A 17325-nucleotide genomic window follows, 5' to 3' on the forward strand; every position below is an offset into this window, starting at 1 on the left:
AAATCTGCTTCCGTTTTAAATGTGTACGGTTAAATCAGTCCAACATTCCAACTTGCCATTGTGTAGATTGAGCCGAGTAGATTTACAGTTTTAGAGAGAAGGCGTAGGTGAGCTGGTGTGTTTGACCTGCAGCAAGTAGTGCAGTGGGTGGAGGAAGTGATGAAGATTTCATAGATCTGCACATTCTAGAGGAAGCAGCGGTGTAGGGTTATAGCTAAGCTATTTTAAGGGATTATTTTCATGGAAAATATGTAGTTTTGAAACATGAAGATGAGTTTTTAGAGGTTAAATCATTAACTGGAGAGAGACTTTAAATGACAGAAGGGCATATCTGTATAGTTTGAACCTATAATTCAGTCCACAACAATTCTGTTTTCCTTGTCTTTTTTTCTGTAATTCAGGATTTTAGCAGATCTCAAGAAATTCGAAAGAAAATTATGTACTAGAGTAAATTGTGTAACACTTATCTCACTCTGAAGTTTAATTGTTTGTTCCCATACCTGTGAGTGCACAGGAGCTGCAAATGTCCACACTGCTGATCCACCAGCACTTAATTTTGCTGAGGTAGTGTCTAGAATGTTGAAGTACACAGCATGCAATCTGTCATGTGATTCTGCTTTTTGTGTCTATGACACATATGCAGCACAATAAGCAAACGCAAAGGGCTGCTTGTATAAATATAACTGCTCTCTAGTCTGTATCCCACTTGTATAGTATTTGTCAAGGCTGATCTATGATCTTGTCATGGATAAGGAGAAAGTGAAACAGAGGAGCCCACATGAGAAGAACAAGCCAGAGCTGAGGAACCCAAGCTGAGGAAGATACCCTGACAACCGTGTCTTTATCATTGTCTCCCCCACAGTGACTGTCAGAAAATGGACATCTTCACTGTAGTGTCTGCGTGCTTTTGTGGGTCTGTGTTTGATATCTATTCTTTTATGATTGTGTTTAGGTGTGCAACACAGAGACAGAGGGGGTTGTCTGTGTTTGGACTGGGGGTCATCTCTATTTTGACAGCATGCTTTGACAGCCAGTAATTGGTTTCCTTTTCCATGCTTCTCAAAGCTCCTGCAGAAAAAGCAATTTTAGGAGCCAATCAATTCAAATTCCAGCTCACTCAAGATAGAAAAGCCTCTGCAGCTTTAACCTCCCTTGCTGTCCATGAGATAGCTGGACTGATAATCTGCTGCTGTACCCTCATCCATCCCAACCCCAGCTTATACACATATGCACACAGACACACTGTCTTCCTACCTCTGTGGTTCTGTCACCCTTCAGGAGAAGCTCTCATTTCCACTTTCTCTTGAAAGCAATTGAGTGTAATAATAGGTGTTTATACTGTAACTGTTTTGGGTGCATTTTTACCTCAAAACTGAATGAACCTGGAAACACTATGCATCTCTGTCCATGTGTTTCCTTCTCACATGTTCACCAACATTTGCAGCCACACATACACATTACAATATACACAGGTACATACATACACACACACACACACACACACACACACACACACACACAGCTTTGTTTGCCTGCTGGCTTCGCCTCTCTGATGGGAAGAAACACATCATTTAACCAAACTGGTCAACTGAGAACTAATTTCTCTTTTGTAGTTACTGCCTGAGGACCCTAAGGTTTGCAGAGTTTATATTGGCAATCAGCAGCACACTAACTCTTTGTGCAAGAACTTCGTAACAACTTAGTTTGGATTTTGATCAGGACGCTGACTCTGATAGCTCAGTGCCCCACTCCTTAGCACAGGGGAGATTTTCATGGGAGATTTTCATCACTACAGTGTAGGCCCAGAATTTATCTCTGCTGCCATTGTGTCATCTCTGACAGTAGTAGAACAAAACCGTAAACCCACAGGATTTTGTACTCATTGGCAGTTATTTACAGCATTGCGCCTCCTCCAAATTTGGTCTTAGTTTTTGTAACTCAGTTATTTTTGGAGGGTCCCTAAAAAAGGATGTTTTATGAATCCATTAGCATGAAACCTATTTATCTATGTGAACCATCAGTGCACTTTAAATGCTTGTTGTAATTGTCAGTGAGGGTTTTAAGCACATTAGTTAGGCACATTGCCCAGCTTTATTTCCATGTCATTTCTTTCCTCATTAAATCTTACACTCACTTTCTCCCTGTGCATCCCACCTCGCCAACTTTTCCATCACCTCCAATTCCCCAACTGAAAAAAAAAAAAAAAAAAGTTAAAGCCACCACGGCGACAGGGGACAAATGCATAATACCCTCATGTCAAAGATTTAGGCCTGTGGTGTTAAGTGACAGCAAATCCCTTCACAAGCCAATCTCTACTATCCATCTGCTGTGGGTCTTCTGTGTCTAAAGTTGAAAGTCTTTGGCAAGCAGTTGGCAAAGTGACTGGACCATACTGTCATGGTGATTGTTTGGCGGGAGAAAGGGAGCAGGTCGGTGAATGATTGGGGGGGGGGGAGATGGCTATCATCTTTTTCTCTTTATTTCTCTCCATCCATCCCTTGCTCTGTCCCTCTCTGTCTGTCGTCGTGGTGAGAGGGACTAGGCCGAAGAGGCAGAAGCAGCAGCAGCAGCAGCAGCAGCTCCCAGGCTGAGCCGGGCTCCTGTCACTGCCTCAAGAGCTGTCACGCTAACACCCCAATCGCTATCATTGGAGCACTTATGGGCCTGTCACTCACCTAGGAGCAAAAGGAAGGGGGGGGAGGGGAGGGTGCTAAGAGAGATATGTAGAGGAGAGGGGAGACAGAGGAGATGAAGGCGGAGTTCAGATGCAGGGAGGAAAGAGAGGCAAAGACAGAAGGAAAAAGGAGAGATAAAGGAGAAGGGAGGAGGGGAGGGTTGGAATGCAAAAAATTGGCGAGATGGTGAGAAGCAGCTGAGTGGCATTTATTGATGAGGTCACCGAGACACAACAGATGAAAACTCAAAGGTTAATATAAGAACCTGACCGGAGTTCCAAACACCTCATATGTATTTAGCGTCTCATTCTCTACTTGTACAGCAGGATGTGCTTCGATGCACTTGACAACAAAGCGAGGGCCATTTCAACATTCAAAATGGAGCATCGATTTGCCATCCACGACAATGTGGTAGAAAATCCTGTGGAAATACGAGCCAGAGCTGAAAGCATGGTGTAAATTTTAGAAGGGTGTGGAAAAAACACATTGATAGCAGCAGCTGTTGTTCCATTTACGAGAGACGTCATAGGTTTAAAAGGTACGGGTATTCCTTAGCACACTCAAATGTGCAACCATGCATCCACATTCGGAGAGTTTAGCTTCAACTAACACACATTTTGACCCTTTCGCTTAAGCGTACACCCTGGTATCACTCTGCACCTATGTATACACAGACTCACTGTAGTGTGTAAGTCACAGCCATGTCAAAAAAAGCATAATCTCTACACACTTACACACACATACACACACGCACAAGCCCACATAATAAGGTCGGTATCGGGACATCACTGAATCACAGTGACCAGCATTGTGGTTAACAGAGCAGACTGCAGACACGTTCGGGTTTGGCCCTTCAACTGACTGCAGAGCCACTGAAGTGAAACTCTATTACAACACCCTCTCCAGCCGCGATCCATCAGCGCCAACACAACACCCCGTGTGTATGCACCAGTGCATGCGTACACATACGTGCGCGCGTTTGCAAAGACAGATCGTGTTAATGTGGCATTTCATAAAGTGCAAGATTCCTGAAAGTGCTGCTCTTCTTACAGGTTTTTTTGACTCCCCCCTTTTATCCGCACAACATATGACAGCAGTTGTTGCTGCTTTTAAGGCACTGGTGGGTCATGCGGATGAGAAAGATTTATCTCTTCTCCCATCAGATTTTATCCAATCAACACCTCCAGAGAGTGAAGTGCAGTTTTCATGTTACACAGACAGTCATAGACAGCTGCTAGGGTGAGAAATTTGGGAAACTGAGCAAAAACGCACATGAAAGAGGAGGTTATGCAGCGACACACAGAAGCACAAATGTATGCAGAGTAAAAACATCTTAACAATCATATTATCAATGACAGGAAAGAAACAAACTAAATATCCTGTAAAGATCTGTGTGTGTTTTTTCTTAAATTACAATTCATTTTTGTACTTCACAGACTTTTGTACCTTGCACATTTTGTCTGTTGTAACTTTTCCCCATTAGGTTTCTGTGCAATAGATAATTTGTAAGAACAGTTTTGCCAATTGGTCCTGGAGAGCCTTAAGCAGGTGACAAACAACATGCAAAGTTGGGATGAGAATCAAAACTAATATTGTAATAATATTTAACATGGAAGTAAACATGATTTGAAATGTAAACCTTTTTTTTCTCCCCTGTCTTTTCTGTCTAGGCTACAGACGGAGATGCAGGCACTTTTGGGATTGTGCGCTACTACTTCAGTGACGAGCCAGACCAGTAAGCCATAGCCACTCACATTCCCATGCAAACTCAAAAAAACAGTCCACAAAAACACACAACCACATAAATTTTTCATTTATTTGGTCCCTTGTTAACAATTTTACCACAGTGTTCCTGGCACACAGCCTCGCCAGAGACAGCTGAGCTACAACAATGTCTGGCGCTTATCTTAACGCCTGCTCTCTTCAGGCCGCAAATACAGATTTGCACACCAAGAAAAACACACATTCACATAAACCATTCATTAATTATCTTCAGTGTATCAAAAGAACACAATTAGTGTGGCTTCCAAGTAAGTATTAGTTTGTCTGTTCCTCTCACTGAGCATCATTTTGGTGTGTTTTTGTTTTTGCCATTTTGCTTTTGTTAGGAAAAGTTTCCAACATTCTAGACATGATTAAAAAAACATGTAAAAGATGCTTCTTTCAACAAAAGTTGAACATAATGAGAACATTATGTTTAACTTTTTTTCTGTATAGTATTGTTACAACATAAAAAGCCTAATTTGCTCAAACAAGGAGCCTCATTACATTTCAAAAACAAAGCAAAACATAACTATGCACATAACTTTAAGCCTTAATATAATTTGAACAAGTGAATTCTCGCTTGTAAAGGTGTGTCAAAAAGAGAAACCCTATAGAGATCAAAACAGTTTTTTTGTACCAGGTTGTACACGTATTTATTGCTGCTGTAAAGTTTTTATATTTTAATTTGGGGGTCAATGGAGATTGACTCACTTTTGGAGTGAGCCTCAAGTGGCCATTTGAGGAAATGCAGTTTTTGAAACTGCATTTCACAAGCCCAGAAGTTGGCGCTCACATCTGACCAGTACTCACAGTGTTTTTGATTTGATGTTATCGTGACATAACACGTTAATATGGCATTATTATGTACGATCACACCAGTTTACCTAGCATGAAAAATAGATCTTGAGAAATGAAACAAGTTTGTGTTATATTCTGGCAATAATATACATCTTAACAAGAAAAACAAATCTGCTTCTATTTTTACTCATGGTTGGCAGAGCTTTTCTGTTTGGACTTGCCATGTTTTCCCTGTTGATGTATGTCAGCTGAGTTAGGCTCCAGTCCCCAATGACCCGATAAAGTGCATATAGCTAAGGGAAGAATGGATGGATTTTTTTCCTGTTTTTCTCTTGAAGGTTTTCACTGGACGATGAGACAGGGTGGGTCATCCTGCGGGCCAGTCTGGACTATGAGTTAATGCGTCGCTTTACGCTGACCGTGCTGGCGAGGGACGGCGGCGGGGAGGAGACCACAGGCAGGATCCGTGTCAACATACTGGATGTCAACGACAACGCACCACTCTTCCAGAAGGAGACGTATGTGGGCTCGCTGAGAGAGAATGAACAGGCTGTCCAGCCGGTGGCACGCATCAGGGTGAGGCGTAATTTCAAACGTGCTTGTAAGGTTAAAGAAATACATTCCCACACGAACAACAACAAAAAAAAAGCAGGCTATAGAGATTTAAAGTGCACATGTGCCCAAAATTACACTCTTGTTACTAGAGAGGATCGTAAAATTGTCTTCTTTTTAGTGGCTGTAAAATACCCTATAAACACACACCTGTGACCATCACAGGTTTTAATTATTAACACTCCAAACCAAAACTACCAATCATAATGGTATTGCAGTGCTGCATAGCAACAGTTGTTTGGGTGCAATAAACAAATTACATTGCAAGATGAAAAAAAAAAATCATGTATAAAAATTTGTAATTTGTTTAAACTTAAATTATTCCTTTATCGCTTTCACTGAGCTCTGAATCACAGTGGCTCCCACTAAGATACCAACAATGATGCTGTATGTTCACATAAATATAAAATTACACCTGGAACAAAGGATCTAAATTAAATCCCATCAGACTTGCAAGCCTTTGATTCTGGTGCCCTCCTTTTGTTTCTTCTTTGTTTCCTCTGTGCTACTATATTACAGTTATGTGTTTGTGTTCACTGTATCCAAGAGGAACAGGTCAGCCTGGTGTTATGGCCATCAGTCACTGCCACACAAAAGGCAGAGGTACGCCGGCACAATGGTAACTAATGGCTCAGCGTTTGCTTTGATTGCGCCCAGAAGAGAAAGACTATTACATCTCTTGTGCCTTGGCCTGCCACTGTACACCGGCAGCTTGCGTTTACATTGTGAGAGCAGAGTTGATGGCTGGGCTCAACGCTTGGCTCGCTGTGTGTGATTAGTCTGAGCTAACCTTAAACGTTGCTGATATTAATACACCTCCCAAGAAGAAGAGGGAAGCCAGTTGCACAATTGTGTGTGTCAGCTTTTTCCCTGGAACTTACTGTACGCTAACACGTAAATGCACATGCACACTACTCCAGAAGAGAAGGAGGAAAGAAATATATGGAAGGAGAGGATGTGTTGAGAGACAAAGCATCAAGAGGCTTTACTGCTGTTTGTTTCTTGCCTCGCAGGTTTGTGCCTCCTACTACAGTGCTTATGCTTTCTAAAACCTAAATCTTTTTTCATTTTCTCTTCACTTCCTATTCCTTCGCTTCTATCGCCACTCAGCTATTTGATTTGCTGCCCCCAACTCCCCTTACCTTTGAGTGGTAAACGACTGTCTAATGTGAAACTGTTTGTTCAAATTTGATATAGGAAGACAGTGTGGAAGAGAAGCCGCAGCTTAGGAAGTTGTGGGGGAAGAAAGGTATTGCTTATTCAACACTCTGGCATTAAATCAAAGAGTAGAGATTTGAGTGTTATGAAGAGATACAAGTGAGTGTTTTTGACAACCTGTCCAGCCTCTAATGATGCCAGTGAGGCCCAGTAGACTCTCCTCACAGCCGGAGGACTCTTGTTTAAGTTCCTGCCAACTGGAGAATAATGAGGGGGTGTCATTGTTGTTGATGTTGTTGTGGATTAGGCCTGCAAAGTATGGTTTCATCTGTCCTCTGCCTGTTTGGCTTGTCTGCTCTCGGTTGGTGTTCATCCAGTATTGATGCCTGCACCGCTAATAGCCAGCATCAGCTTTAATCTGTCCAGTAACATGCCACCACTGACTGACAGCTTCCTGGCTGCACACATATGCACAGACTCACACACACATCCATGCTGCGCAAACTTACACATATAGGCATTTGCACTGTCTACAGCAGCATCTGTCCTGTTATGCTGTCTTTTTCTCTTTTTGTCTCACTCACTCAAAAACTTCTTCTCTCTGTGGGATTTTGACTGTCACTGAGGCATATGTTAAAGGCACTCCCATCTTACAATCTCTCATTTCTGTCCGCCCCCCCGCAGGCTACGGATGAGGATTCTCCTCCCAACAACTTCCTGACATACACCATCACTTCAGCTTCGGCCTTCCCTGATTACTTCAGCATCATCATGGTGGAGGGCTATGCAGGTACACTCACCTTAAGGAGGCCACAGTCATACTACTTTAAAATAAGTTGTTAGCTAAAATCACATTTTAAAATGTCTACATCTATTTATGCTTGTGTCGTTTTGAATTTTTGTTTGCGACAGTTTTGCTAAGCCGGGAGGTTGCTACATGCCGGGTAATTCTTCACCTTCTCTCTCCCTCCCTCCTCCCACCAGTGATCAGTGTGTCCAGGCCTCTGGACTACGAGAAGGTTCCCAATGGGATGATCTATCTGACAGTGATGGCAAAAGATGGAGGAAATCCAGCCCTCAACAGCACCGTGCTTGTCGCAGTTGAGGTCATTGTAAGTATGAACCCTGTAACAGACATAAGCAGCAAAATATGTTACAAAATACAGAATTAGTTTAATAAAATTAGGATTAGTGGCAGGATTGCAGTTTAAAACACTGACATGCCAGGATGGCAGCTCTCACACTTTTGACACAAGATACCTGTTTTCTCTCTTTTCACCATCTGCTCAAGCAAACGACACCGACATTAATCTATAGACATCACTAGTACCAAAGCCTTAGTTTGCATGCCTTTAGTTGACAGAGGATCACATACAAACTTGTGAATTTCGCCTCATTCACTCTGTGTTACATTTTCACATTTCGAAAACCTGCAGCATCAGTCAGCAGCAGGATCCATATGAGCATCTCCAAAGCAGGAGAGTTGTGCACATTCATGCATGTGGCATAATACTTATTAAAGACTTATATTTATAAATTACCTTCGACATGGAAGCAAAATTGATCAGGTTCTAGCAATAAATAACGCTGTGTACTTTTGTTTACCTCAGACAGGTGAGCTGTCACACAGAGTCACAGTTTATCAGCTGCAGTTAAATCGTTTGATTGATTTTAGCAGGTACTTAGAAATTGTATTGGAATACATTTTAAAATGCAGTGCTTCCTTCTAGATGTGAGTCAGTAACGTCAGACACAGAGCTTTAGTTTTCATCTGTGTCATTTACAGCACATTTCCCACCTACACACATACATCAGTCAAATATAAACCTGAGCAGTGTGTATTTTTATTCAAGCAGCGAGCAACATTTCTATCACCTGATACTCTGTTTATTCTCACAGATGAAAATCAATTTGACCTCACGCCCCTACTGTTGTATCTTGCTCTGTACATTCGTTTTTACATATAGCAACTTTACATAAGTTTTGCTTTAACTTTTAAAGTGATAAAGTTCTTAGTGATTGTACACTATCATCGGTGGGAAGGAAGGAAAGAAGTTCAAACCGTTAGTTGATCTATAATGGCACTGACATGGATCAGAGGTTGGTTAAATGCATTTAGAAACAAAACCTAAAGAGACAGGGTAAAGAGAGGTTAGTATGACCTTCTTCCACAGCCAGCAGAGCAAGTGTCCTTTTACCATTTCTTATCATTATTCATCATGTTCAGCTGATGGGATAATGATGGACAACCACACTTGACTGTATGTAGTTACAACATCCCCTTTCAGAAATGCACTCCTCTCTTGTTAATCTTACTGCTTCTAAACATGTGGGCTTAATGTCTGAATGAACACTTGCTCACTTTTCCAGAAAAGTCACAGCATCAGTCTTGCTAGATTGGACCTAGAAAGAGTTCTATATCACTTTAACGTCTGCACAAGCCTAAACTGCATGCATTTATACAACAGGAAAGCACACGCAAGTGATGTGCTTCGAGTTGTGTGAAGTGATTTAGCTTTTTCCTCATTTCAGCACCAATGTTGGTCGAAGCACATATTCACAGAGAGCACAAAATACACCTTTCTGAAATATCTTTAAAAATAGAGTTTAACAAGTCAGATTGTGAAATATAAAACGGCTGTTAACGTTTGTCAAAACGTTAACAGGAGCCGAAGTTTCGTCCAGCTCTTTGTAAGAGTCATTCTCTGAGTTTGTTGAATATGTGCAGTATCAGACAGCAGCACGACACAGAGAATTGCATGCTTGTATGCACATGGAACTACTGCAGTTACTCAATTACTTATAATTATAAGTTGTCGTCGGCATGGAGACAAGATGATCAGGCTCTAACTTTAGGTCACACTGTGTACTTTTCTTCCCGTCACACAGGTGAGCTGTCACAAAGTCACAATTTATCAGCTGTAGATAAATCCTTTGTTATATAGCAACCACACTTGAGTCTTGAACTCCATCACAGCTGTCCAAATATTTTTATTTTACTCTTGATACAGTAGTATTTGGATTATCATCACACATGGACAATGAAATAAACAATTAGTCATTTCAACACTTTGATAAGCTGCTAATATATCTAATCTTTTGTTTATTAATGTGTTATTATGTATTATACATCACTAAATGTACTGTCCAGCCTCGTGTGAATAACAAATATCACACATGTACCATGACTCTCTGCCACTGTAATAGTATGTCTGTATGAAGCTACAAGGAACATTAATGTAAAAATTCAGTGGAGTCTACAAGAAAAACTAAAAAAAATTAAATGGATAAGAAAGTACATACAGTTTATTAAAGACTTTAAGCCCAAAACCTCAAGTGATTCCCAAATTTAGTCAGTAACAGTTGCAGAATTGTCAGGCCAAAATGAGCAACTTTGAATCTTATGGATGAGAGACTCTTTAGAAATTTTTGCTCTCCTTGTCCTCATCTCCAAGCCTGAGTGAGATTTTTTTAAAGTTACGTTTTCACTTCCACCTAATCTAAACTACAAGTTAGAGACTCAGTAGAATTCCTCTAACGGAGTATTAGTGGCACTGATGCTCTAAAGTGCAACCACATGTGATGCAACAGAAAAAAGACAACAAATGGTACTTTTATTTTGCAGATACAGATATAAGAGAGGGCTGGTTCAGGTTCAGGGACCTCCAGGATGAAAGGGTTCAATGAAAAGGAGACACTGGAAGAATATGTATAACATAAAATGTTAGAGATAAATCTTATTGCATATCTGGTAAATAGAAGAGAAATAATAAGCATACAAATTGCTAAACAACCAAAAGAGTGGCTTATTTACAGCTAATACTCTACAAAGAGCTATTCTACCACTTATGTCCCTTTCACCATCAGCGTGGTGTCTAATGGAATCTAATGGAACTGTATTTGAGGCTACAAAATGTGTACCAAAAAAAAAGCGTATGTTGAAATCTCTTTTCTTCTAAGCTAAGAATATTTCTTATTCACACATTTTAACGTATCGCCAGGTATTAGGATTGTTTCAAAATGTATTTGATAGCACTCTAGGTGCTGCAGCAGACAGACAATGTGACAAAGATCCTCACGTTCAAAGGCATGATGATCTCCTAACTTTTTCAGAAATCTATTCATTGAATTTCTCCTCCTATGTGGCTCTTAAACAGTTAAGCAAGAAATTCATACAGCATGTGTACTGAATGAATGCTAAACTGCCTTATATTTATCAGAATGCTGATCTAGTGTGTGACAGGTTGTCAGATGGTTTCATATGGCTCTAACTTACATATTGGGTTTCAGTATTTCCTCACAGTCTGAATTATTACGAGTACCTTTTGATCCATGTCGGGCTACAGCTTTGTTTGCAGTTTTATCAGTCTGTGCAGCTATCTGAGCTTGCAGTTTGACTGCTTTTGTCACTCTTATCATTAAATGTCTTATTTTAAGGCACTGGGAAAAAAGTCACAGCTGTCTACTCACACTCACAGTGGATCAGAGATGTTTTAATATATTAAAGGCTTTAAAAAAGAAGATACTCTGCACAACGTTCTGGTTCCTAATTCGACACAATATTGCAATTTTCCCTGCCTGATGGCACTCAATTGAACTTCTTTTTCTTTTTGTCTTCTGTAAATGTGTCATTTCTCTTTTTCTCATGTAGAAAGAATGTCAGAATGTCATGCCCTGATTAGTGTTCACATGTATGATTTTATTTGTTCCTTAAATAATTTAATGTCTAAATTATCGAAGGCATTGGATGAACTGCTTGTTAAAGGAAACAAACAAATCAGTCAATAACGTGACGTGAACTCATGGTAAAGAGGATCTGCTGATGTTCAAACCAGGTGTCAGAATGAGGAAAAAAGGAGTTTTGCTTGACTTTGAACGTGGCATGCTTGATGACGCAAGACAGGCCAGTTGGAGTATTTTGGAAACTGATCATCTGCTGGGATTTTTATGCACAGCTATCTCTAGTGTTTACAGAGAAAGGAAAAAAAAAAAAAAACTCCTGTGAGCAGGCATTGGTTCTCTGGGTGAAAATGCTTTGCTGATGGCAGATGTCAGGGAAGAAAGGCCAGAGTGGTTTGAGTTGATAGAAAGGCAACAGTAACTCAAATAACCCCTCATTACAACCAAGGTGTGCAGAAGAGCATCTCTGAAAACACACATCAAGCCTTGAAGCAGATGGACTGCAGCAGCAGAAGACCACACCTTTCCACTCAGCAAAATTGGATAATGAAAGATTAAAAAACGTTACCTGGTCTGATGACATTCAGATGGTACGGTTAGAGTTTAGAATGAACAACATGAAAGCATGGATCCATCCTGCCTTGTATCAACAATGGAGGCTGCTCATGGTATAATGGTGTGCGCGTTGGACCCCTTGACACCAACTGACCATCATTTTAATTCCACAGCTTACCTGGTTGTTGATAGCGACCATGCCCATTCCATTATCTTCTATGGCTACTTCAGCAGGATAACATGCCATGTTACAAAGCTCGTATAATCTCAGAGTGGTTTCTTGTACATAGCAATAAGTCCACTGTATTCAAATGTCCTTCAGAGTCAAACTCTTGCAAGACTTGCAAGAATGGATCTACGTTTTCAGAAATAACATTGTTCACACCAGATCTTTTTTGAAAAAATCTTTGCTTTCACAAACCCGTATAATCACTTTGTTAAGAGCTGCTATGAGCATGCGAAACCTGTAGGGGGCAGTGTAATGAGAAACATACAGCCATGCTAGCCAATCAGAAATTCAGAAAAAACACATCAGTGAATGGCACGAATTACTTACTGTTGCTTCAACGATAATGACGCGAGGGTCGTTTGGACCGACAGAGAAGTGTAGCTACTCCTAAATGTGGTGTACAAAACAAGTAAAATACTTGAAAATATTGACTTTTCTATCACAGTCGCCAAACTGTAAACATGGGTCGTACACATTTGACGCTGATGACGCTTTTGTCGCATACTGTGACGTCAAACTCTGTCTCCTCCTTGCAAACGTAAAGATGGGATTTTTCCAACTCTCCACTGTGGCTGGAGTTTTCAGACAAGATCGTTTTTGGTGACTTGTAGCTTAATTTACGTGTAAACCCAAGACCCAAACGCACTGAAATATTGCGGTTTTTGCTATGTGTAAACAGGGCCTTAAACTTAACTTGGATTTAACAACCTCAACCAGTAAAAATCTAGTTTTTTACCTTGTTAACATGTCCATACGGTGTTTTTATATGCTGGAAGACACATCATGAGCTATAGAAGAAGTCAGCACCATGGTTGAGCATTTCCACCCTGAAACTGAAGTGTACCACTAACAGTTTCTAAAACACCAATTCAGACAGTCAGGGTTGCATACGTAACAAATCTCATCAAGCAGTCCTGTCAGCTTGTAGGATGGGGCTTTCTGTATCATCATTGTTCTTTTGTTTGTCTGACTGAATTTCTGCAATATTGCAACTTTCCAGTGTGCAGCGTAAAGTAGTTTTGCGGTATTTGAGCAGAGTAGTAGTGAGCTAGTGTACTCCAACTGCAGGGATAGGGGAGAGCTTGGTATAAAAGAGGAAGCAACAGCATGGAGTTGCATCTGAAGCATTTTAAGTCAGGAAAGGAACATTTCATTTTCATGATGTGATCTGAGTAGTAAGGATTAAACAATGAGGAGCCATGCATTATATGGTTTGAATGCACGCAGCGGAGTCGAAAACTCCGTGTTACTCCGCTAAGTGCATTCAAACCATGTAATCCACCGCTCCGAGTTGTTTAATCTGCTTATACCATGGTCCCACACAGCGAGCAAACACACAAAATATTTATTTAATTAATAGCACTTGCTAAAAATGCCTAAGTTTTTGGGACTATTTTATGCAAGTCTCAATATTTATCCTAGGTAACCGTTGTCAAGACAAATGGAATGCTCGATTATAGCATCGATTGTATTAATGTAGGCTACGGCTACATACAAAAACAGGCCTTTGGCTCTAGTTACAACTACATTGAAATATATTAATACAATTAAAACCGTAACAAATCAATAAATGTTGCTCAACTCTTATGACTACATTTAATGCATTTATGCATTTACACACTAAAATCAAAGTAAATATTTCCATTAGTTGTACAGTTATTAAATGACACTGGCGCATTCTCTTTGATTTTGTTTCGGCCAAAAATATTAAAATTAACCTCGAAATGCATGTTTAGCGCGTTTCTCTCATTCCCATGTCAAGACACAGCTGACCTGCGCCAGCTGATTTGCGCATTGCTATGGCGACGCCCAGAGCAGCGTGATACAATAGTGATTTAACTCACCAAACTACGTGTGCGTATACACGAAAATAATGCACGCCAGTTAGTCAAAGAATTCTCGCTGACCATGGTATAATGTAACTTTAATACACAGAGAAGACTTTTTAGTGGCTTTATTAATAACTGAAGAGGGACTGTAGTTAGGTGGTCAATGAGTGTATATTGCTGTACTGTATTGCAGACTTTACCACTTTAGTTCAGTTGTAAAGCATTCAAGAAAATCTTGATTCGGTCAGAGAGGATTTATTGTATTGTATGATTTACTGTATATATACTAGAAAGTGACCAAATTTTGAGGATTCTGTATAAAGAAATGTGTCAGGTGTATTTTTTTCATATTCTATGGGTCTTCTTCTTTATTTTTCTCTTAACTTTTGTATAGAAAACATGAATGCTGACCTTTGCTTAGATACTGCAAATACAGCAGTAAAATTATAATGAGCGACTCAAACTCGTAAACAGCGTCTCTTCTAGCTCTTGAGCTCATTTCCCACGATAGGCATCTATTATATATGTAACTTTATATTCATAGAAGAAGAAATGGCAGGATAGAATGAATGAATCCAGCTGGAATATTCTTTGATACGCAGGAACACCAAGCGTATCTATACACATCCTACATGAGGGAGAAATACTGTGCAGAAGAATGCTGAAACCAGTGGAGAGAAATGTGCACAATTCAGTACTCCCTCTATGTCTCTTTGCTTCTCTCTTCCTCTGTCCTCCACAGTGTCGTGACTCACACCACAGGGGTTTATCAGTGGCTGGCAGCATCACACACACACAATGCTTTTCACCAGTGTAACACAGAGCCCAAATAGATAATGGTGCCAGTGACTGTTGTTAAAGTGTTAGCATTTCTCAGCAGCTCACACGGTCGGGAGTCTTTCTGCGAATAACCACACAACTGGATGTGTTACTGTGAAACATAGTCGAATTCAATGAGGGGGAGGTTGTGAGAAATTTAAATGCTTTTGCAAAGTTCATGTGACAGTAAAGGCTCTTCCACGCTGTAGTCATTTATCCCTGTCAATTTGCTAGAGAGTTGGTTGCCCTTTGTTTAAAATAATGGTAGTAATAATTATGATTTTCTCACCTATCATTGCAAATGTCTCTCTTTTTTTAAATATCTACCTCAGCTTGTGCATTATTCCACTTCTTGTCCAATTTTTTCTCTGCACTTCTAAAGCAGTGAATACAATTAACTGCAATGCCTGTTAGAATAGTAAGTTTAGCTAATTGCATTTACTTTACATAGCAAGTTTAAATATGGTACTTGATTAGATGACAAAAACAGAAACCAGCATGACTAAAATGCACCGTTTGAGGCCATAAAACAAAGTGGTCTGTGGAGATTTGGGTTTAATCAGCTGTATAGCCATCATCAGAGAGATGCTACCAGTACTGACTTACTATTAAAAACATTTTGTGCTTCTTAGTGTCTTAATTCCCAAATATGTTAATCTCAGAGCTAATGTGTACTGACAGCTTCAAACCCCTTTTTAGTTCGTCTTTTTTAAGCAACATTTGCATTTTCTCATTGTTCAGTACGTTGATTTGAGCTGCTGCTGATGTTTATACCTCCTCCAGGATGAAAATGACAACCCACCCGAGTTCAGCAAGCCATCCTACATCGTCAAAATCCCCGAGAACATTATTGCTGGTGAGTCACTTTATACATTTGGGGTTATAGTTTAGTTGTTAGACTTCATTTTCTTGTCTGCACAACCAACACAGCACGTACACACACCAAACAACTCAAACACCACATGAAGCTTATACAGTCACCTCTTACTTGAATTGCCTTTCTATTACCATAGTCAACAAATAGCTCTGCTTTCTTGAGGGTATATTTTTTATGTTGTTGTTTTTTTTTTTTTTATTTCAGTTCTCTGGCCTTTATTTGTTTTGCTTTTGCATAATGTTTTTAAAGGTTTTGTCAGAATGTAGAATATTGACTGTTCAAGGCAAATCACTGCTTGCTATATTCATTCTCATGCATGCATTCAGAAGACTCTTTCTTCCCAGACAATAGATTAGTTTCCAGTCGCTAGAGGGAAATGAGATATTTGACCGTCCCTCTCTCTTTCTGAGCTCCGGCAGACGCTGGCCACTTTTAATGTCTCGGACCAAATTTGAAGGAGCACATGGCTGAGCGGCTTGGGCCAGGACTGAGGTTTAGGGGACTATGTCTAAAGTGTTTGGCCCTGAGCTAGAGGCCTAAGGCTTGGGCTGCAGGGCTGAGCTCAGGGCTAGCCCTGCGGCTCTCGCTCTGGCTAGCCTCTCATCTCCCTGCCTGCCTGGGTATTGATCAGGTTTGTGCCAAGTATGGGGTGTGCCAAACAAGCTGATAATCCACTAATCCATAAATCCACTCACTGCCATGCCATCAGTTGAGCTGTGGATGGGGGCGGTAAAGAAATTAGCACTGTGCATGCCATTTCAGTCTGTCTCTGCAACTTGTCTGTCTCTGTCTGTCTTTCCTTTTTATAGTAGACTTCACATATTTTCCTGATGCCTCTGTCTCTCAGTTCAGTCTTTTTCTTTCTTTCCCCCCACTCTGTGAGCTGTAACTTTTTTTATGTCTCGCTCCCTTTGCTCTCGCGTTCTTCTCCACAGGGGCGACTGTGCTGCTTGTGAATGCTACTGATTTGGACGCCTCGCGGGAGTTTGGCCAGGCCTCACTCATCTACTCCCTGGAGGGCTCCTCTCAGTTCCGTCTCAACTCACGCTCAGGTGTGTGTGTTTGTATGTGTGTGTTCGTTCGTGCAAGTGTGTGTATTGTGTGCTTGTTACTGAGATCGGATTTTTTGAGATGTGATTTAATTTTTTATTTCAGATTTGAATTTATACTGAAAATGACCTCTGCTTGTCTAAAGCTGTGTATGCACTGCCTTTTTCTGTTTCCTAGCTGACTTGTGTCTTCTCTACACTGGGACCCCTATCACTGTCTGCAGAATAGAAACAAAATCATGTTTTTCCACTTCAGTTCTGACAGACATGCGTAACTATG

At 40.5% G+C, this 17325-nt stretch overlaps 1 protein-coding gene across 3 annotated transcripts in view; it reads left to right on the top strand.

Moving 5' to 3' along the window:
- Nucleotides 1–17325, top strand: part of cdh23 (cadherin-related 23) — a 231052-nt gene that overhangs the window by 151330 nt on the left and 62397 nt on the right. For all 3 annotated transcript variants that reach the window (XM_008285307.1, XM_008285308.1, XM_008285309.1), the window contains 6 exons: nucleotides 4346–4410; nucleotides 5576–5813; nucleotides 7692–7797; nucleotides 7992–8119; nucleotides 15903–15975; nucleotides 16932–17048. In XM_008285307.1, the coding sequence (XP_008283529.1) occupies nucleotides 4346–4410; nucleotides 5576–5813; nucleotides 7692–7797; nucleotides 7992–8119; nucleotides 15903–15975; nucleotides 16932–17048 (727 nt within the window). The remainder of the gene's footprint in view (nucleotides 1–4345; nucleotides 4411–5575; nucleotides 5814–7691; nucleotides 7798–7991; nucleotides 8120–15902; nucleotides 15976–16931; nucleotides 17049–17325) is intronic.

Source organism: Stegastes partitus, unplaced genomic scaffold, assembly GCF_000690725.1.
Source record: "Stegastes partitus isolate 25-593 unplaced genomic scaffold, Stegastes_partitus-1.0.2 Scaffold396, whole genome shotgun sequence".
NCBI classification, from domain to species: Eukaryota; Metazoa; Chordata; class Actinopteri; family Pomacentridae; genus Stegastes; species Stegastes partitus.